Source organism: Lepisosteus platostomus, chromosome 11, assembly GCF_059453375.1.
Source record: "Lepisosteus platostomus isolate fLepPlt1 chromosome 11, fLepPlt1.hap1, whole genome shotgun sequence".
NCBI lineage: Eukaryota > Metazoa > Chordata > Actinopteri > Semionotiformes > Lepisosteidae > Lepisosteus > Lepisosteus platostomus.
In genome coordinates, this window is record NC_142621.1 from 34,243,165 (window position 1) to 34,266,063 (window position 22,899).

The following is a 22,899-nucleotide window of genomic DNA, read 5'->3' on the forward strand; positions in this document are numbered from 1 at the left end:
TACGTTCTGGGGAAAGCAGGTCAGGTATTGGGTATCTTGATTCTTAATGTGGCAAGCCACAATCTGTGGCACAATCTGCCAAGAGCCACTTTCACGGGAAATATTAACCTTCTCAAAGCAGATTGTCTTCTGTCTTAAATTTGACCTAATTTTCCCTAAATTGTTATTTTATACATACTGTATAGCATACAAAATGCGCATGTATAAAATAGTGGGGCTGTGATGATCAGGATTACTTCCACTTTATCTTGCTTGAGCATTACTTCTGATGGTGCTATTGAGTAATACAGTAAATGTGTGGCTAGTGCTGTCAGTAAGAGAAAGTCATGCACAAAAACTAGAGTTTGGAGCATGCGTTTAGCATATAACCACATATAACGGATATTTTAGTCACTGTTTCACTGCAGAAATCCATTGTGCTCTCAGCCTGACCTTTGCTTTAGGCACAGTATCATAAGCCCCAGTAGAAAGTGCAGGACCACAGCTCTTTTTCCATGTGTTGTATAGAACATATAACAGCTTGGTTCTGTTCAAATTGACAGACGCAGGAGGACTGTGGGAAAATTGGCTAGTTCCTCTGTGTTGGGGTAGCTCTCTTTTTGTTTAGGCATGTCTGTAGCTATATTGGGGTACGACTGTGAACAAAAAGCATTTAAAATCCTTAGCCTTGGGCTACGCAGCATCTAAGGGCCTCGATGTATTCTCTGTGGGAGGGTGTGTGGTGCTGGGGGAGGGCTTGTGAAAGGAAGTGTGAGATGGGAAGCTGGGAAAGAGCTTCCAGAGGTCATTCTTCCCTGTTTAATTCCACTGCCGGAGGCCCAGCGTTGGCGAGGCCTGGAGAGAGCATCCAGGGGTGAGCCGACACCATCGGAATTAGGCTGTGGGGAGCGAGAAGAGCCCCGGGTTCAACCAGGGAGGAAATTGAAAGTTGAGCCTGCTGAGGGGGCAGCGCTGGGGGAGAGGAAGGTGGCTCGCAGGGGGGATAGGAAAAGTGAAGGGTGTGCCTGCCGTGTGAGGGCACCTCCTCTTCTGAGCATCGCACATGCAGTTGTCGCAGCTGGGCCTCTGCTGTACTCGTCCCGGAGGCTAATAGCTGAAGCCTGTGCTGTCCTCGTCCCAGAGGCCGAGGCCTGTGCTTTCCCCTCTCGGAGGCCGAGAGTTGAGGCCTGTGCTGTCCTCGTCCCGGAAGTTGAGAGTAGAGCCGAGTGCTCGCAAGCAGTAGAACCTGTCTTTAATATGAGAGTTCAGCTTTTTTCATTTTAAACAGCAGTCATTCAATGTTTAGAATTTGATGTTTTAGCAACAACAGCCTTGAAAGTAGATGAATTATTTACTAAGTGTATATACTGTATAACCTTCTTTGTCCCATTAATTAACCAAAAAACATTTACCCTCTGTACTCATTGAGCAGATTTGGCAATAAAGTCAGAATATTTTGTAAACATTCAATTTTCAGAACATACCAGCACTGCTGGATTGTGTGATTGATCGAGCCCTAAATTCATGCTTTTGACATGGGTGAAATGACACGTGCCACGGGAACTGATATCTCTTGTGAAATTTAGTGTTTAAGTTGAAAAAGAAGAACTCAGCTCGGGAGATCTAAAACCATTCTTTTTACACTATGCATTTTGTGTTTAACATGTAAAACGTCAATGTCCTGGAAGCGTGATAAATAGAAGCTGTGTATATGATAGGATCATGTCCTGTTAATGATAACTGTTGCAGTGAAACTGAATATTTTCAACACAGTATAACTGACGTGTGTATATGTATGTTGCAAGTACAATATGGTGAACTAACTAGATTATTCATATTTCACTTTTGAAGGCCTGTGAGATATTCAGTGAAAAATGGGCTCCACCACTTGAGTCTGACCCATGTACTGTATTGTAGGATTTGACCCACAGGGCACCGCTGTGTTGTAAAGGCTCAGATACTTTGTTTAAATTTACACATGTACGCAAATAAGAATGAGTCTCTGTACCTTAAGCAAAATGGAACGGAATGAATGTTTTGAAAACAAAACCACGAGACCTCAGACAATCAGGTTGTGTGGGGAACATGTTTCCTAGTGGTGGACAGTTGTTTGTAGCATACAAATCCCTTTTAAATAAAGGCTGTTGTGGGAAGAATATGTAGAGAGCAGGGATTAATGGTTGTGGGAGGACACTCTTCCAGTACCGGGAGAAGTCAGGATGGGCTGAGGAGTTGTGTGGGTTCAGCAAATGGATTAGAACTCGGGACCGGAGACACAGCTGACTGGAGGTGGGACGACGTAGGGGAAAAACATCTGTCTCTGATAAGAGCAAAGGCTGTTAATTAAAATATAAAGATCTCTGAAGTGAAATAGTTTTTTTTAAGGTCCCGGTTCCTACACAGTACGTGATAAAGGATTTTTGCTTTACCTGTCAAAATACTGGCTTCTCGGCCTTGCTGAACATAAGAAGAGTCTACAGGCTTAGACAAGCAACAGTTTAATTTATGATGAACCTGTACTGGCTTGGGTGAAGTATTGATATGAGCACAGACATAAAATATGATGTGACAGGTCTGAAATGCAGGGCAGAAGATCTAACAGATATTTTTCCTCCCTTTGTCTTACATTGATCAAATTTCAGCAGCTGCATTACAACTTGAATGTTTTGTTAGCCGTTCTATAAAGGTATTGAATCATTTAAAGTCTTTGCTACGCTGCTACTGTATGGGTAAAGGTTTTGGACATGTCTGACTGTCTGTTGCTTCCTGACATTATATTGTGGTTTTTAAATGGCTTGGTCCCAAAATATGAGAGCGCCCTTTTTTTAGAGCTTCTTTATAAACCAGGTCACTGTAAATGGCTGAAACAAGAACTTTTAGACTTGGCTGTACCCTGAAGTCATCCTCTTTGTTTAATGTACTCCTGGTGCTGTCCAGGAAAGATAGACCTCAAGGCTGTCAGTTGCTTCTCAGGAGCACATTAAAGGTCTTATAGACATTTCCATGAAACCTAAAATGGAATACCTGCCATTTTTGCTAATTTGGTAGAGCTTGTGGACCTTTTCACCTCTGGAGTCTGAATTTTGCTTGGTTTACAAATATGAAAATGCATCTGACTGAGGAAGCACTGCAAAATGGCTTTCAGCAGGAGTCAGTCTGCATTGCAGACCAGGACTGAAGATGTCCGGAAGTCTATCGGACCTTTAAGATATCGACAGCTGCTTGTCGTACGCTGTTTGATGGCTATTTTGGCATTCAGCCTCCCTCCTGGTGTTCTCTTCTTGTTTCATGTTGAACAAGCACTTCTTAAAATGGGTCTCGTCCCTGGTGACACATTTCTAGAACACTTGAAAGAAAGTTTTCAATATAAGCATTGTGCTCTTACACACGGTAATTAAAATCATTCCTTCTATGCAGCTCACAAGATATATTTACATCACTCAGTACAGTCTGTTATAGGTTATTTCTTCAGTTGTGTAGTGAATGCTGTTCTCTCACTATGCTCTCAGAGGCTAACCTGAATTATACCTGAAGTGGCCGTCTGCATTTTAGAGGAGAGAAAAGGAAATTAAGAGTGAATATGGGGGCCTGAATTATCTTTCCTGGGATGGTGCTCAGAGCTCTTGAATTAAGTTTTTTACTGTTCTGAATACCCCCTGTCCATATGGACCTCAAAGGGGTTTCTTTCTTCCTTGATTTTTTTTAATGATTACCTAATTTGTCCTGGTTTCTCCTTGCAGGCCAAACCTATTTATGGCGGCTGGCTGTGTCTGGCACCCGAGGGAACAGACTTCGACAATCCGATGCAGAGATCAAGGGTGAGAGCACGTTGAGGAATCCGGGAGAGGGAACGTTCCGCCTGCTGCACCGCGGGCAGTCCGCGAGCAATCGGAGGGGCGAAGGAGCGCGCCCGTAAAAGCGCTGCATACCGGGATTCTGAACCTCATTAAAGATTAACTGCAGAAACCAAGCATTGTTTTAACTTCCAGGCTCTTTGTAATTGGGTTGAGTGGTAGAGCTTTAATTTAAAGCATAAGGACACAAGGGGGGGGGGGGGGGGCGGGAAAGTACACATTGGGAAGTTCTATCCTTTGGCCATTTTAGCTGCTGAAGGTCAAACGCTTAAAGCACACGAACAACAAAAAGCTAATGACTTGACCTTAATAAATGACTGCTTTTAAGTCATATTATTATGGCCTCCAATAGCAAGATTTGTTTACAGTTCTACATGTTAATGTTGGTCCTTTTCTGGTATTTTACTTTCTTCCATTTAGTGTATGACGTACCATATGCACACATTTCTGTATGTATTAGAGTTATCATATCTTTTTGTCTCTTTTTTTGTCTTTACCTCTTCAACGCCCGGTGTGACAACACAGTCTTTGTGTTCTCTTGTAGAAGTGGCAGAGAAGATTCTTCGTTCTCTATGAACATGGCTGCTTGCGATTTGCTTTGGATGAATCGGTAAGCTTTTAAGGCTTTGTTCCTCAGACCGTTTTTTTAATGACAATGACAAAGCCATTTTGGTGTCATTTGTCCGGTATGTTTTTTTAAATATCCACAAAATTCAGCACTGTGCCTCTGCGGTGATCAAAGGCCCGATGATGTGGTCTGTCCCTGTCGATGCAAGCAGACCTGTCGGACAGTCAGGGTGCTGAGAATGGCTACGTCAGCTGTCAGCTGTGAAACGTGCAAACAGCAGGCCGAGCCGTCCAGAAAGGCGAATCTGATATTTTGATTGGCCGCGAGGCACATTCTGTTTTCCAAATGTGGAAGTTTTGGCTTTGTGAGGCAAGAGGGAAGTTTTGTCTCAAGACTTGCTATCCTCATTGTGGAACTTTTTTTTTCCCTTTTCTGCTTTGAAAGGGGGTTCCTGTTGTTGGGACTCCTTAACAGTCCTCCACGACCATGGTCAATGCTCTGTGCTTTTTTTTTTCTTAATGTTCATCTCAGAAAAAATAAAGCAAATATTTTCATCATTAGTTATTTTAAGAACTTGCCAGAGTGAAGTCAAAATACGTGCAAGCACGCAAATACAAGACATTCTTTTTTCCAAATGTACCAAAGCCACCAGACTGTGTTTGTTTCCATGCAAAACCCAAAACCTCACATGGGACAGAATGAGGAAGTGCAGGCAGACTTCACCTCCCACCCACCTTCAAGCTGGTCATCTTTTAACACATGGCAGTCAACACAGCCTTGTACCACGGGTTAAGCTCAGATTGGAGGAGAGGTGCGTCTCTCACTAACAGCACTGCAAGCCTGCAGGCCCCCATTAGCTGGCCAGCTAATACCACTCTGCCCATTGCCTTGGTTGGCTGAATGCACCCTTGTGGGAAATCCTGGTTAGTGATGTGGCCCATGCTAACAGACCTCAACCTGTACTTGAGTGAGCTGCTCAGGAGAAACCTGAAAAGTATGTATGCTTGAGAACTTAACAGGATGTGACCCCCAGAGCTAGAACTAGCTCTGCTGGAGAGCCACAATGTCATCATCTGATCTGCATAGTGTCTCAGCGGTTATTGAATCTGTTGTTGATTGAGCTGAATGACTCTTGTTTCCTAATCCTTATCCACTGCCCATTCTCAGCAAGGCCGTGTCTTTAAAGCCCGTGGATGTCAGTGCCTTGTCTACTGCTGTCCTTATGTATTGGGGTGCAACAGTAGTTCAGAACCAACTGAACCAACCAACTGTGAAAACAGAAGGCACTATACTCAAAGCATTACGGGGTTGTGGTACGTACTGCCTGGTTGTGTAGTCTAATTGGATCTCTCCAAGAAATAGCAGGACAAGATCCTTGGATTTGCAAGTAACTCTTAACAAAATGCATAAGATGATCTGTACAGTATGTCCTGCTCTCATTTGTATTCGTTGTTTTTATCAAGAGCAGAATTCTTTTTTTTTAGCCATTGGCAAATGGAAAAAACGGTTCTCACATTGTAACACCAGTCCTCAAAAACTCCTCGCCCATTAGTAGTTCTTCACCGCAGATGTGTTGCGTGTCAGTGGTGCCTTACAGTCGAGTCCAATCCAGACAGTTCCACATCAACGAGCCAGAGGAGTTCTCTGACCCTTCAGCAGATGAAGCCGTGTATGAATGTAAACACTCCAGCCTCATGGTGGCAGGCTGTCGGAAAGGCTTGTGCTTCACATCTGGAAAGGGGCTGCTCATTCTCAAGCAGGAGTAATAAAGCCTGTGTCGCTGCAATACAACTCTTCCTTCGATTGTAAAGGCTATTAAAGCCCGTCAGCTGCATTGTTTCTGTGGCCTTTTCATCTGTTCTGGGAACCTGTAGAGGAAAACAGGGAAATTGGGTCAGGGAGATCACCCTTTTGTGTCCCCAGAAATAGAAAACGTGTGCCGACTGAGAAAACACGCTGCATTTAGTTTGCATGTGCTAGCAACAAAAAGAAAAATTAAAGTACATAAAATGAAATTTGACTTGTTTATTTATGTAAAGTGTGTCTTCCACAAGTAAACGTGTCTGGGCTTTTCTCTTTGCTCGTGGGAACTGTTTTCCTCTTGTGACTATTTAGGGTTTTCACCTCACTGAAACTTAAATGTGTGCCTGGCTCCCCCTCATTGGTGTTTTGGTCTCCTTGCTTGATTGTCATGTTGCGTTGATGTTTACAACTGGATCTTCCAGTTCAGTACTTATCTTTTGACGCAGGGTACACCGTTTCTTTGGTTAGTAAGGTCAGAATCAAGTCATTGCTGGCAAATCCACTTTAAAATCTTACAAGGATTTCACTCTGCACACTTCTTCGAAGGAGTGCTCTTTTTGCAGAATGAGTTAATTGAGTGATTATGGGACAGTTTAAGACCTACTTCAGAAGAGAGTGACCCTCCAGTTGTAAAAATGAGGGTATGACTCGTGTTCCTCTAATGTGCCCATATTTGGTGAAGCTTAGGGGTCTGCTGGTGACTGCACTATACTTTGTGAAAATTAGCCTAGATTCATAAAACCACAGGAAAATGTAAAATATGCTTGTGATTTACATTCCAGAGCCTGTCTGCTCTGCTGTAGTATCTATTTCTGAAAACTGGATAAGATGAAATAAAAAGGGCTGAGGTACAATTTTTGCGTATTATTAATGGAATGGATAACTTAATCTTAGAGTTTATAGAGACACGGTTGAGACCCATGAGTGCTAGCAGAGCTGTAGCTCATTTTAGCTGCCATATTTGTCTGCCAGATGCTGAGTAAGATCTGATTTTTTTCGTTCTGGATATAATTTTTAGTCTGGGAAGTAAGTTGTTGTGGGGGGGTGTCAAGAATGTAGTAGGGCTTTTTTGCTTTAAAACCATTTTTTATGTGTGCGAGCACTCTTATTATAAATGCTGACATGCTCAGGCATGTACGAAATGGAGATACCTGAGCAAATCATTTTCATGCTCTAAAATTATTTCATCTGATGTGAAAAATCCCCCATCTTTGAATTGAGAAACATTTAGTGTCAGTGTTTTATAAGACCCTGTTTTTTTTCTTGATTCATGACAAATAATACAGATACAGGAATATGAAAAGCCTGGGAATGCATTGTGATTTAATGTGATAGAAGAAGTTAACACCAGATATTTTTAACACTAATCCCTTAAAAATCATTACAAATTTCCTGATTTAAAATCAGTAGTGTATACATGTTTTATGTTTTAGACTTTTGCATTTTTTATTGTTATTTTTCCATTTTGCGTGTCTTTGTATTTTGCAATGCAGTAGTGGGAGGCTAGAGGTTTCTGTGTCTATTTTAATATACCGTGTGGAATGTGTTGTTCCCTCAAAAAATGATTAAGCTTTAAAGATTAAAGATAAAGAAAAGAGCTTATCGATTACCTGAGCTGTGAAACAACATTCTGGTGTGCTATCTGTTTCCAAAAAACACTTTGCCAACACTAAACTTGCACATACAGTTTCTTTCTACCGTCTGCAGTTCAGCAATGGCTTTCTCTCCCTGAGAAGTAGGTTATTTTTAATCTTAACCTCTTTCTGACTTATTAATAGCAGCCCATAAAATCTAAAACAATTTGAGGATACGGGGCTTGATTTGCACTGCAGAATTAATCCACAGTAATACAGAATGTATGAATGGCAAACATTTGGCAGCACAATCGCTTTTATTCAAATGCCAGGTTTAGAATGGGCACACGAGCTGTAGTATAGAGCTGGTTTCTGTGGGCACACGAGCTGTCGTATAGAGCTGGTTTCTGTGGGTTCACGTGCTGTAGTATAGAGCTGGTTTCTGTGGGCACACGAGCTGTAGTATAGAGCTGATTTCTGTGGGTTCACGTGCTGTAGTATAGAGCTGGTTTCTGTGGGCACACGAGCTGTAGTATAGAGCTGGTTTCTGTGGGAACACGTGCTGTAGTATAGAGCTGGTTTCTATGGGCACACGAGCTGTAATATAGAGCTGGGATTCTGTGGGCACAGGAGCTGTAGTATAGAGCTGCGTTTCTGTGGGCACAGGAGCTGTAGTATAGAGCTGGGTTTCTGTGGGCACAGGAGCTGTAGTATAGAGCTGGTTTCTATGGGCACACGAGCTGTAATATAGAGCTGGGATTCTGTGGGCACACGAGCTGTAGTATTGAGCTGGGTTTCTGTGGGCACAGGAGCTGTAGTATAGAGCTGGTTTCTATGGGTATACGAGCTGTAGTATAGAGCTGGGATTCTGTGGGCACACGAGCTGTAGTATAGAGCTGGGATTCTGTGGGCACACGAGCTGTAGTATTGAGCTGGGTTTCTATGGGCGCACGAGCTGTCATATATGCTACAGCTGAGTTTCACCTGAGTCTAATTATCTTACAAGCTCAAATTGATATAGGATGTAGAAAGCTTTAAAAGGATAGGAAAAGGCATGCTTCCTTTAACATCCGAATGTTGTTCTTTCTGGTAAAACAACTTTCTTAAGCAACCTTTCATTTTATTTTGTGTCATTACACACCCCTTTAGAATCCTGCCAAGAAACATGTGCATTACATAAACAAGTAGGCCTCTACAGTATTTACAACTCACAATTGTGTAACCTTTGAGTAAGAGCATAAAGAACTTTTGACTCTTTTTAAAAAAAGGTTTTGACGTGCAACTTAGTCAATGAAGACAAATGGCTGATAAACAAAGACTAAGCTAAATAGCCTGACACTGTGTTGAGACTTCATTTGGGATTGTTATTTCTCAAACCCAAACAAAGCCCCAGTCCTGATTGCCTATCTCCTCTTGGCGGCGAGTGGCGTTTCTTCAGTACAGCGCAGAAAGAGTTCTTCGTGGCCCTTCTCGAAAGAAGTGTCGACCATGCTTCTTTCAGATCGCCACCGCTTCCTCCGAGTCCCCAGACAGCCCAGCTCGAACCAGAAAGATTGCCAGCATAAATTCAATCGTGCTCTTTTTTTCACAGAAATAGTTGTACAAATATGCCAGTTTTTTTTAAGTGATGTTACAAAATGTCTGGGCTGAGGTATGAAGAGCTAAAGGTCTTGCATCTCTTTTTTTTTTTACGAGGTTCAAAAGCCTTTGCAGTTTATTACTATGATACACTATAATTGCTATATTTGGCAGCCCCTAGGGTCTACTGGCAGCTTTTAATAAAGCAGGATCACAGAAATGCCCATAAAAGGCATGAGGAAAAAGAACGCACCTGTTTTATATCTCAGAAACAGCAGCATGTCTGATAAAGGCTCAAACATAGATTGCTGCTGCATTGGAAAGTCTCCGAACCATTAGCTGTGAATAAAGCAAACAAGAACTTGTGTAATATCCATCTTTGTGGTATATGGGATAGATCCTGTACCATGAGTTGCAGAAGTGAGTAGCGAATCAGAGGGTGTGAGCTAGTTGATACTCCTCCTCAGGCTTCTAACACTCATCCATTGTAAATACTGGAAACTATTCAGCGTTTGCTTAGTTAAATGGGATAGGTTGCTCTCCATGTTTGTTTTCAGAATTTAAACAGGAACTGGGAAACACACCATGCCGAGAGGCCCAGGAGCCTTCTGGTGGTGGTGGGGGGGGTATTTTTTTTCCTTCCTTTCTTGGGCCGTCAGTGATTGTTCAGTTGGTTCTCCTGCGTCAAAACAAAAAGACCCTGAGCAGAGGGATTTTAGTCTGTCGGCCTCTTACATTCAGCAGAAAAGCTGTGGAGCGAAAGATTTTTTTTGCTGTTGCCATGGAAATGAATTTTTTCATTACCATGCAGTCACCCTACAGGAAGGGCAAGCCAGAAAAGTTTCATGTTGGAACTGTTACCCTTTTTAGTGGAATAGCTGGAAAAGACCAGTTAGAATTGCACTGGTAGTTTGCCTTCCTCAGTAAACAGGCCTGTAATACATCCATTTTACATAAAAATTGAAAGCTCTCCATTTTGTGCCTGCTATGTAGGGGTTTTGCATGAAACCCAAAATGTTGACCCCTTTCACTTCTGTGAAATGCTGCCATAAATCTGTTTGTCAAGATTCACAGTATAAATTTGTCTCATTATGATCCTGTCCTGTAAGGTTTTTCTCTGTCTGTGTTTTAAGAAACTGAAGCGAAAGCAGACAACACTGCTTTAACAGCTGTTGCAATCTGTATAGTTTCTAGAGGTCGTGCACCTCGTTGAAGCGAAAGGTCCTGCATGAACCGAGTTTCTCTCAGTTACGCAACACTGTGCGGAACAGGCCTCTTGGTTTCTATAGGGCTGGTGACCCTGCAACTAATCCTGATGCTCAGATAAATATAAATAGATTGAATTTAAGAAAGTTAGAGATGAAAAACCCTGATGTCTTGAACAGAAACACAATTAAAGGGGGAATGTCCTGTCTCTTTGACCTGCGCTCTATTTAAGCTGTCATGGCAGGGTTGCTGACCCCTTGTGTATACAGAGCATGCAAAGTGGAAGAAATGAAGGAAAAGTTCTATGCTGGTGTATGTGTGTTATGTGCATATGATACAGCACAGCATTGTCAATATTTTTCCATACAATAAGGAGCCTGTGCTTAGAATATTCAAAATTCTGTTGAAGGTTTTAAATTTTGCTTAGACAACTTTTAGATTCCACAAGTATTCAATTTTATACCTGTGAGAACAGAAAACCAACTTCCTTTGAAAGCTGGAGGAAGTACCCAACAACCAGCAGGCCAGAAGGTTAGGCTCCAGGCTGTATGATTGGTCGGCTGCGCAGTGTTTGATGGGATTGGTCCTTGGCCTCCTGCGTAGTTCCAGCTGCATTGTTTCCATTCTGATGTCACAGCGCGAAGTGAGGCGAGGAGTGGAAAACAAAGGCTGATTTCAGGCTCCTTCCATCGGTCGTCCTGCAGGATTGTGATTTTTTTTTTGTTCACGTCAGTAGTCGTTCTTTGCTCAGCTATTGTTATGGCAATTCTCCAGTTTTTGTGAAAGTGTTATTGAGAGTTTTTGTAAAGCAATTTTCGTTGTTTTTTTTTTTCATTCCCGAGAGAAATAAAACATACAGTCTCTCACCCCCCCCCCCCACCCCACTTTGTGGTACTTCCTCCAAATTTCCCAAAGGACCCTCGCAATAAAAAAAAGTCGGGGCAGCTGTGATAGCAGTACCTGGCAAGGTTGAAGGTGACCGCGTCACTCCAGCCCCCACTGTAGGCCCCCTAGCACCACAGGACAGGTGTATAGACGGGTCCAGATCCAGCGGTGCCAGAGGAGAAAATGCAGAGGCTCCCAACATTTTTGTGCCTGGGGAGCTGAGACCAGCCAACCAGATAGGTTTCTGCATCTGCAGAATGCCAGGATTGAATTAATCATTTAGCTAGAATTACTAGTTGAGATCAGGCCATTTTTTAAATAATGAACAAATGAGAGGGTACATCTTAATATCTCCATGCTGCATGGATGTCATGAACCATTGACAAAATCCATTGGCCCAAACTGAAAACAGGTAAATTGTACCAGAATGGGTATTTAATATTGATAGCTGCTTGTTCCTGCGATGACATTTACCAGCAGTCAGCAGCCTGCTGATAATAAATGGAACAATGAAATTGCTTTCTTATGTGCTGGCAAGTGAATTTATGCTGTGTCAAAATGGAAACGATTAAGTTTGTCTTATTAGTCTTGTGCTCATTCTTCCTTGTGTTCCAGCCAAGTACTCTGCCACAGGGAACAGTGAACATGAATCAGTGCACCGATGTCATTGATGCTGAGCCTAAGACTGGACAAAAGAACGCACTGTGCATCATAACACCAGAACAGGAGTACTTCATCCGCGGTGAAAACAAAGAGATTATCAATGGGTAAGTAGAAACAGGCCCTCTGATGCTACAGTCCTACTAACATTACGATGTTGTTCATGGGAAAAGACTCTGGTTTATTTTAAGATCCCATGACATAACTTTCTTCTTTCATAAAGTTGCTCTGTTAAGAGACCTGGAGAGAAGGGTACAGTATCCGACTTGCTGTTGCAGGCTGCATGAATGTGTTGCTGATTATTTCTTGGGCGCACTTGTTATTTCTTTCACTTTTCAAGAACGTATTTTGAATAGCATTGCAATGTGTTGAATGTCTGTGTAGAATCAAAGAAACATCTTGCAGAATCCTGCAGCTGTTACCCAGCCTGAGTCTCGTCAGTGTGGCCAGTGTGCTCCATCGGGGGTGATTCTGCGAGTAGAGAGGCAGCAGAGAAAATGATTTTCCTTGGAGGAAGGCTTCGAAATCATATGCGGCGTGGCACTTAACTGTTCAGCACTGTCCCAGCTAAACGAACTCATGATTCATATGTTGACTCGTAGATTAGTTTCAAGGCATATAATCTGGCCCCTCCTGTTCTGCTGTTCAGAAACTCAGTGTTGTGTAATCAAAGAACGATCCTTTTCACAGCTGCTTAAAGCCTTTTCACCTTGCCAGTTCCCTCCTGTTGTACTCTTCCTAAGGTGTCTCGATCCTGTGTCCTGGGACTCTGGTCACAGTCTTGTCTCGGATTTTTAAGGAATTAGATGTGGGCCTGGGCCTTTCCAAATTCCCAGTGAAGCGGATGGACATGACCTTTGTTTTTACTCTTCCTCTCGAGAAAAAAACTATTTTCTTTCTGAAATTGAAATATATTGAGATTACTTTATAAAATATATTCTCATTTATGTGGTTCTGAATGTCACATACGACAAGAAAGAGAAAATTTAAAGTCTGGGTGTTCTGAATAAATGACAGTTTATGGTGATTAAAATGCTGGAATACTGTATTTATTTTTACTATTTATTTAAATTCTGTGCTTATAGTGGAAAATTAAAGTGCATTACCACATTGCTTGTCTCTTTTTAACAAGACTGCATTTGAACAGCATCCTAGCAATTGACAGTAAAAAACCCACCTTTTGTACTTCGATACCTGGAAATGAGCTTGTTTATTGTTGTTTGAGTTGTCTGAAGCCTTCAGATTCCAGTATAATTATTGTTCACCCTTACAGGATGAAACAGTGGAGCAGTGCGTGAAAATGCTTTGTGATGCATCACTGTTCAGAAATGTAATCATACATTCCACCTGGTTGTCAGCAGCCTCTGTTGCAACAGCCTGTCCATTTACATCTCTTCTGACCCAATGTTCAAATGTGTTTATCTGATGTTAATAAATATCCAAGCCTCTCCGATCGCTGTTGTCATCCTGCCAAATTAGCGTGTCTGATCGTGACTGTTTTCGTAATTACCAGGTGGCACGAACAACTCATTGTTTACCCAAAGACCAATAAGCACAACCAGAAGAAGAAACGCAAAGTGGAGCACACAACTTCACAGGTGACGTCCTCCGAGTATCCTTATTGACAGGAAGAAACAGCTGTCCTTCCCTCTGACGCAGGAAAGCTGTTTCTATTTGTGTTAAATTGGGGAGGTGGCAGAACTCTTGAAAATGGCAATGTGTAGTCCCAGATTGAGATGTCATGATTAAAACTATCAATTAGAAGATTTTCGGGGGATCTGGTAGAGCGTGAGCTTGGTATCTTTCATGAAATGATCTGAAAGTAGAGCAGTGAAAAGGGCCAGTCTCTTATTTGTTTTGCAGCTAGGATTTCCGTTCAGCAAAGACTGGGACTGTGCTTTGTAACGTCAAATAAAGCCAAACGAGAGCTGCCCTTTATAGGAGCTTTGAAATCCCCCATTATTTTGTTTCCTTATTATTCCCCTTTTCATCATTTTCTTCAACTTTGTTATGTCAGTCTTCAGATGTTTGTTTTCTGTCCAAAAGCAACAGGAAGCATCGTCCTTGATTGTGCAGTAAAAATAAATGTCTGCCTTTGTTCAGGAGCCCGGCCCGGCAAAGGTGCCTGTGACAGGTTCTGGGATTCCAGATGCCGAGAAGGTCCCTGATTCTCGGTCAGGCATATGGCAGGAAGAGCTCCACACCGGGGAGGCCGAAGCAGTGCAGGGCTGGCCGCCATCCGACAGCGGCTTGCTCGGCCCCGCGCTGCCCCTGGGGGGTACGTAGGAAGAGCCTTCGCAGCCACAGGCTTTCATGTCTGACTTTCTCGCTCGGTTTCCCGTTTCAGTGTCGCACTGTCTCGACAAATGTTTTCAAAAGATAATGAGCTACAATAATAAAACAGAAATACCGCTCTCACGCAGGAATTAGTTCTGCGGTATTCTGTGGGAAACATCATATTTATTTCTTTATTTATCTTCACATTGAGGTTTCTCCCCCTGAGCCCTCACCATTCTAAAAATTTAGTCTTGGTTATTTGTTGTTTTTTTTGAGGGCTTGCAGTGAGCACAGTTTGGTTTTTTTTCTTTACCTAAACTCTTTGAAAGGAGTCTAAAGCTGATAGGATTTCTTCAAGGTCTTTCTTTAACATTCTTGCTCTCAACGACAAAGAAACACATGTCGATGAGCAGCACGCAGTGTGCTTATTAAATGAAAACCGCTCAAGGCTCCTTACGAATATGGTCGGAGAATAAAAGCATCCAGGTACAGCATCGGATTCTGGATGTGTGTTGAATACATTTACCCTGTGGTGGCCAGTGTATAAAGGAAACCTATTCAGTATTGTATTTTCAAAGCATTCAGTGATGATTAGCAGTGTATTTTTTTTGCCACAAACTAGTACAACTATAAGCTCCATATGACATTTTTATACAGATGTGGTTACAGTGAACTTTTTTATAATAAAGATAATTTTAATCTTTAAAACTCGAATCAGTCCTAGCTAGGACTATCCAGATTATTCACAAAACCGTTTGTGAACGTCTGCTGGCATTGTTGTGGAAAAAAAACCTGCAATAAAGATCTGTGACAGTTCCTGTTTTCAAAGACTGTATGAACTGAGGAAATATGCAATTGTATTCAAGCGTATTTTGTCTCCATTTCCAGGGAGTGTTAGATTGTCATCTACAGCTGTGCAAATCCTCTCTTACATGTTTTTGAAAGGCATTATACTGTATGTGTTGGTGTTCAGCAAATGCACCTTCGTCCTTATCTGTGTACATTTCAGTTGCTGTCTTAGTGGTGCTCTGTGATGAAGAGTATAGATAAACCTGTGTAGTATAGGGTCTGGTGTTGGCAGTGACATTGAATCGGCCAGGTTCTTTTGTAAACACAGTTGCTTTGCAGCATCTGAGGTATGTTGTTAAGGTGGGATTTGATTATATTACAGGATTCCTATGGCTACCCTGCCATTTTGAAGGCTTACTTTGAACACTTCCTTCAGAAAGGTTTACTGTGGCATGAGGTGGTAAAGTCAGAGTACAGCATAGTAAAGCACAACCTGTCACAATATCAGAAGCCACAGCAAAGCAGAGTATATAATTGTACACGGTGAAGGTTTGGCAAGGTTGTGCATATTTAATCTGTTATCACATAAAGGATCACCATCGTTGGTCTTCTAAATACTCATTTACTCTTTCCATTTATGCTGGTTTAATCTTCAACTTTTGGTGTGCACAGTGAACGACTTGCTTACTGTATTATATGAATCACTTAAGTATGTTTTAGTGTGGCCGACAAGGAATGGCAGAAAGCGGTCTAGTGGTTTTGTGTTGTATTGCAAGTAAAGCCTGAGTGCTTGGCTTGGTCCTCTCTGCTTTACTGCAGAGTAGGTTGTGCCTTTATTACACGGAAATGAATGGTGAGTTGATTCCTGTATAAACCTACCACATGACCTGTTTCCTAAAGAACAGGATTCTAGTATGAGGTATCCTGCCTAGTCTCTACAGACCAATGATCAGCTGAACTTGAAGCAAAGCACGACGTGCAGCCTGTTTCCCATGAGCAAGCAATTCCTTTGAAGAAACAGCTGTGAAATGTACCTCAACAAATGTGTGTATGAAGTGACTGAATAAAACTCCCAGATCCTGCCAGGCCCTTAAGAGCTTCTTCAACAGGGTAGATTTGAGGGACAGAACACTGCGGTTTGGCTTCCATGTGTCTTACTCAACCCAAGCAGCTTAGCCCATTTTCCAAAATGTTCATGTTCTGCAGCTTGTCCTGCGAATACTGGAACTGGGAGGAAAAATTGATCTTGAGAAGCTAAGCGAAAATTCTTACATGGCTGTTTTGAACTCCCCCTATGTTCTTCATAGTTTCCTTTGTGATAATACTGGTTTTCCTTTTTCTGAGTGACTTCTCTATATTGATGTATATTGCACATCTGTGCGTTTTTCCCATCAAGGAAGAGTTTATCCAGGCACAGCAAGTATGCTACACCTGAAGTGGCACATTAAAGATGATTTCTCCAAGGTAAAGAGATTTTTGAGCACAAGACTCTACATAATCCCTTGTAAGTGGTACCAGTTTGTGCTTAAAATTTAGGTCAAAGAAATGTGATGAAACATACAGCAGTGTCTACACACATACCTTTGACCCCGCAGTAATGGTCCAGAGCCGTATCCGCTGCTCCTTGCTGCCAGAAGGACAGACACTTTTACGCCCAGTTGCGGTTCTAAGCTCTCCTGTTGGTATCTTGACAGGAGAGGTGACTGCAGCAGAGCTCCACTCTGACCATGGCTCTGTGAATGGCGATGAGGTGGACCGGGGTGGAATCTCCTTCCACGCACCCCCAAGACATGACACGCAGGTTCTGTCCCCCACGGGCAGCACGTCCAGCAGGCACAGCGCCGAGCTCGGGGGCATCCCCCGGTGCCCCTCCCCCGCGCAGAGCGACCCGTTCCCCTCCGGCAGCAGCCTGCTCTCCAACGGCTCCCACATCAGCGGCTCCATGAGCTCGCTGGACTCGGATGCCAGCGGGAGCACGGTCACCAGCACGGACAGTCACCATGGCGACCTGAGGGCACAGAGGACCTCGGCCCTGCTGGAGGCCTCTCGGTCCCGGAGGCATGAGGCGGAGTCCCGAAAGACAGAGAAGCGCAGAGTGCGCAGCCCAGAACAGCCAGAAGGAGAGCCAGAGAAGAGGTAACGCCAAAAACTCAGTTTCTTGAACACTGCTTGGCATGGATTCGCTTGGCAACTGTGTTCACTGTGTTTGCTTCACGCGGAGCGGTGGCTCTGTGGCTAAGGATCTGCGCCTGTGACTGGAAGGTTGCCGGTTCAAATCCTGCGGCCGGCAGAGGAATCCTACTCCGTTGGGTCCCTGAGCAAGGCCCTTAACCCTAACTGCTCCAGGGGCGCCGTACAATGGCAGACCCTGCGCTCTGACCCCAAGCTTCTCTCCCTTTCTGTGTGTCTGTGTCTCCATGGAGAAAAGCTGGGGTATGTGAAAAGACGAATTCCTAATGCAAGAAATTGTATAGGGCTAATAAAGAAACATTACATTACATTACATTACATTAATTCAGTGTGCAACGTGTTCAGTGTGCTCACTAATTCAGTGTGCAACGTGTTCAGTGTGCGCACAGCATATTCATGGGAAAAGAATGAATATGCTGTGCATAAAGACACTGAATCATAAAGACACTGAAGAAAGACTGATGACTTGATACATGCTAAAAGCAGATTTGCAGAGGCAAGACTTTTTATTAATTAATCGGCTCTGTGGGAAGACGAACTGATTCATATGGCAAGAGAAAGGGATACTCCTCTGAGAGGATCGTTGTTTCAGGTTTTGTTGATCCTGATAATTCCAATGCATTTTAATTAAAATGGCCATTTTCTCTTGATTCCACAATTGCAAAAGTCTGGTATAGTAAGTCACACACAGGAAAATTGGGACATAAATCTGCTGTTTCAACTCTTCGTGGCAAACTGAACAATGAATTGTTTCAAGGAACTCTTTCAAAGAGGTACTCAACAAAGGGAAAGTGTTATTCCAGTTGGAGGGTAGTCCATGTAAAAAGACATTTGTGCTTTCACCTCAGTAAAACCCAGTATGAGGTTGTGTTTCTCAATCAGAAAAAAATAGTTGAAGGAAGTATCCACTTTGTCTGAGGCACGTAACTGTTGCAGACTCCACAGGAAAGATGGAAAACTGTGGTAAACTGTAAATCTCAAATTTCACAGTGTATTAAATGTGCACTTCCTCTGGGAAATGTAGGATGGGTTTTTATTTTCTGGAGGGGGCATGGACAATTTTAACTGTGCGACAATTATATTCAGTAATGGTTTTCACCATTTAGCATGTTTAGGTCTGACAGCATTGCTCCTATCCTGAAATTTGCTGGATACAGTGCTGACTTGTCAGGAATTCACAGGAACAATTTGCAGTGACCATGTCAGTATACAGATGTCATCCAGTGAGATTCACCACTGTTGTTTAAATTGATTGTAGGGTGATGAATCCACTAATAATATTTATTATTATCAGCATTAGTACTATTAAATACTATTGTATTGTTTAAAAAATGACAAGTTTAAAAGTTAGTTGCTATTGTTACCAGATTTGATATTTGACCTTCTTTTGGAGAAACAGATACATAATCAGGTGCAGCTTCATCGATAATTAGGTCAGGCTGCATCACAGATTCCACTTTACATCATTAATTGGCCATTTACATGCAACAGCTGTATCTGCTTAACAGACCAGAGTTGTGGTGAATAAACAATTGAACAATTATTCGGCTTTTTGTAATATGTTTTCTTCTATCCTCATGGTTGTTTTTTAAAGACCTCTGACCCATTAATTGTAAACATATCATATGCTTATAGTTTATTAATCTCATGAAGCAAAGACGGCACACATTCTGTTGATTTAAACATTCTTTGCGTGCACTCAGGATCCATGAGGCTTTCAGTTTAAGGAGCTCTTTGCATTAAGGTCAGGCAGAATACTCTATTTTTTAGGGGATGCTTCAAAGAGAGCTTGAGGAGAATCTGGGGTTTATCTTTCTTAAACTAAATCCAGAATTGCAGTTAGACTTCTGGGTTCTCCCTAAGTTGTTCTTCTCTCTGTTCCTCTACTTCAGCTGAGTGGAATGCATATAAGTATCGAATTAAGAGTGGTCGTCTAAACCTGGCTAATAAGAGAGAGAATCAGTTCATTTGTGTTAATTTTAGTTTGTGGAAGCCGTGCCATTTCAGTACCCGGCAGGCAGTAAGGAGCTGGCAGTCATGTGAGATAAATACCTCTCTGACTGTCTCGCTCGCTGCCTTTTAAGGAAGCACTGACACTGCATTGGATTCCCCAAATAAGGTCAAAAATTCAAAAAGTAATTTAATATTTCCAAGTGACTCTCAGTAAACTGGATTCTTCACTTGCTTAAGAACAGCCTTAATTAAAGCAACAGTCTCTGTGTAGCGTTGCAGACTTCTGTCATGAATGATTACAAACGCTAAACACGCAAACACAAATATATCAAGGCTACTGACTTGGTTTAGTTAGCTGTTACCGGACCGGCAATATCTTACTCCATTGCTATAATCCACAATTCATAATCTCAGTACTGTTAACTCTGACTGTGGCTCATCTGAAAAATAAGACTGTGGTCTCTCAGATCTAAACTGATGTGTGGGTTGTTCATGTTTTGAAAGACATTCGTCTGGCTAACAGCAGGGTTTTCAGAATAATAAATAAAACTCGTCTTCTGAGAAATCCTGCAACTGACAATCATGACGTGACAAAAAAGCTGGGAGAACTGAGCCATGAAGTCTTCTGTGCGTGTTTGAGGATGTCGCTGTTTTTTCAGTAAACATGGCTGCTCATTCAAACCTCCCTCCTTCTCCAGACAATGGCCTGACCAGTGTTTGCCTTGCAGCCGGTCCACCGTGATCGCGAAGCTGGAAGCGCTGGAGCTGGAGAACGCGGAGAGGATGGAGGTGGAGGAGGAATCGGGCCGCAGCGCAGCCAGGCAGGGCAGGAGTGAGACCAGGCGGTGCCCAAGAGAGGTGAGAGCTCTGAATTGAGGCAGAACCCTAGATTCAGTACTGCTTTATCCTATATCATCTAACCGCAGAAAATACAGTAACGCTTAAGCAGTTATAGACCGTGAGGTACTTGATTTAAGATACTGAAAGTTTACTTTCCTTTAAGATTTAGTTCCTGACGATGTTCCTTTTGGTCATATTGTCAAGAAAAGACATTGTAAATCTGTTCGTGCTGCACACAGCTAGGGCGCATGGCTTCTGCTTGTTTTCTTCCTCATTTTCAAACTGGGAGTCGTAATGTGGGCTTGAGCACCAAACAGAGGTTTGATGTTTAGAACAGCAGAATGCGTTAAAAATGAAAAACAAAAGTTAAGCTTTTCTTCCTTTATACGATAACTTTATTGCAAAGATCTCCCACCCTGTACCAGATCAGTAACGGAAATGTGTTCCTGGTATTTCTGAAGTGGTAGCTTAGAATGACCTGCAAGAGTTTCTGGAGTGGCATTCACCAGAACTGGAGTGGGAAGAAGAGAAGAGAAAGACAAGGGAAGCACTAAGACATTCTGTGAATTTTTACTCTTTGGAAAAAGTCTGCCAGTATGAGCATACATAAGGTGGAACCAATTTCAACAACAAACTTCTAGAGGACTGGGCTCCAGTTCTGGGTGCCTGATTCCTATAGGAAGGCGGCTCAGCAGTGTAGGTGTGAGATACGTGGAAGACAGGCCTGATAACTGGTGCTGCCAGTGAAACAGGCTATCTTATCGACCACACAAGGGTGAGAGGAATCTGCTTATTAGGCAAACAGCCTCAGTGGCAGTACTGACCAACAGTCATAAGTCTGGAAGTGGTCCTTGAGGTAGTTTATGGCCTTGAAGCCAGCAATTCAGGTCATTTTATTTTATTTAATCTGAACTCAGTCGATCAAGTTTTTGCCAGCCACTGCCCCATCAATTTCTCCTCGTTCCATCCTCACCCTCAGGGGCGGGTCTGCTGAAGGAGGTCCTAACATTCTCCCCAGTCATGTATCCGAACCTCTAGACTGTCTTTAAACCTAGACTGTGACACAGAATGAACTCCTCTTGCTGCCCTTCATTTCCTCTTGACCTTGATTTATGAAGGATGCAATCTTCTTTTGCTCAGGGAAGAAGTACTTGAGTGAGTGTTCACCCATAGACCATTTTCACCAGAATGTGGTGGATTTACTATTGGCAGTCACAGATTTTAAGCATCTGAAACAAGGTGATGAAATAGTGTACTAAGTCAAATAACCATGTACAGTAGTATTTGTTGAACTGTGCTTATTTGTCAAGGAAACAACAGTCAAAGATGTTTTAGCCCTCCTTGTGAAACAGGTGGTTCCTTTGTTTTTGCATAATGCCTTCAAAGGAACTCCACTGTCTTTTTGTTCCATCCTACTGTTTCCAATCTATGGTTGGCATCAAATATAACAGTGCAGTAAACAAGACCCTCTGAAAAAAAAATTAATGTGCGTTGAAGCATATTATACTGTTTTGTTATAAAATGGTCTGGGATACTCAATTCTGAGATTGCAGACAAAGGTAATTACACACAGCTTACCAGCGTACATATAATGCCTGTGTTCATGGGCACTTTTTCTTTTCTTGTAATTGTAAGGTTGTTTTTGAATTAGACATTTAAATGAAATGATTTAGATAATCGCTACTTGAATTAATAAAACACTTGAGCCATCAGGCAGTTGTAGGTCCAAGGCTGTATTGCAGTGTGAAAAACTCCCAGCCTTGGATGTTATCGTGTAGTTGACAACTACAGTCATGGTGACTGATGGTAATACAAATTCTATAGACATAAATACAAGTTACAGATTTTTTACAATTAAAAATGCAATGCATATGCAGAAGAATCCATCTTACAGATTTACAACTTAAAACATTCTATTTTACAGAAATACAACATGCAAAGAAACAAAATATATTATTGCACTTCAGCAGAATAATAAAAAGTCACCCCACATTTAAAAATAAGATCTAGTTTACATCAATTATGATTGTAATGGCTGCTGCTATTGAGTTTAAAGTGTTAAAGCAGATGTGCAGACCGACAGATGCTCCATTAGCACTGTCATAGCAGAGTGAGAGCTGATTTTCCATGCTCTTGTGCTGGACCCCACACTCCCAGGTTGAAGGCCAGTAAATTAAATAAATGAAGCTACAAGTATTTTAAAGTCTCTTCAGCCCTTCCTGGCTCTCAGGGGCCCTGCAGAGCCTGATGGCTGGTAATAGCAGGAGCTCTGCTTCCGTTTGTGTTTGTGGTTTTCAGTGGAGGTCAAAGTTGTGCATTGAATTAATTTCCATTCTCCTTTCTGTGGTCGAATTCCCCTGATAGTCCCACTTCCTTTTCCCACCCTATCCTGGGGAAAGCGCTTCTTCAGAAAACAAAAAAAGCCTGTTTGAAGTACTTTAAATTTGGCTTGTTTAAAGGACAGAGACAAGGGTTCATGGGGGTGTCAGAACATTCCCTCCCTCACTCTCCTGGTTGAAGAGGGCAGAGAGCAATAACTGCGAGTCCGCGCTGCCTGTAGCCTCCTGTCCACTGTCGGACAGGGCCTGAGGTCATTCATGCCACAAAACACCAAACCTGAAATTACAGTCAACTTAACCAAGCTTAGCCAATTCTAAGCACTGAATGATACAGTAGTGGAAAGGGAGGCCTGTCTCTGTGGGCTATTTTCCGAACCATTAGCAATCACAGTTGCCGTTTAGTG

General features: G+C 42.4%; 1 protein-coding gene across 4 annotated transcripts in view; it reads left to right on the plus strand.

The window, feature by feature from the left end:
• Positions 1-22,899, plus strand: part of mpripb (myosin phosphatase Rho interacting protein b) — a 76,151-nt gene that overhangs the window by 14,203 nt on the left and 39,049 nt on the right. For all 4 annotated transcript variants that reach the window (XM_088599361.1, XM_088599360.1, XM_088599359.1 and 1 more), the window contains exons 2-8: positions 3,720-3,797; positions 4,378-4,443; positions 12,063-12,214; positions 13,621-13,705; positions 14,211-14,385; positions 16,868-17,309; positions 20,045-20,174. In XM_088599361.1, coding sequence (XP_088455487.1) covers positions 3,720-3,797; positions 4,378-4,443; positions 12,063-12,214; positions 13,621-13,705; positions 14,211-14,385; positions 16,868-17,309; positions 20,045-20,174 — 1,128 coding nt within the window. The remainder of the gene's footprint in view (positions 1-3,719; positions 3,798-4,377; positions 4,444-12,062; positions 12,215-13,620; positions 13,706-14,210; positions 14,386-16,867; positions 17,310-20,044; positions 20,175-22,899) is intronic.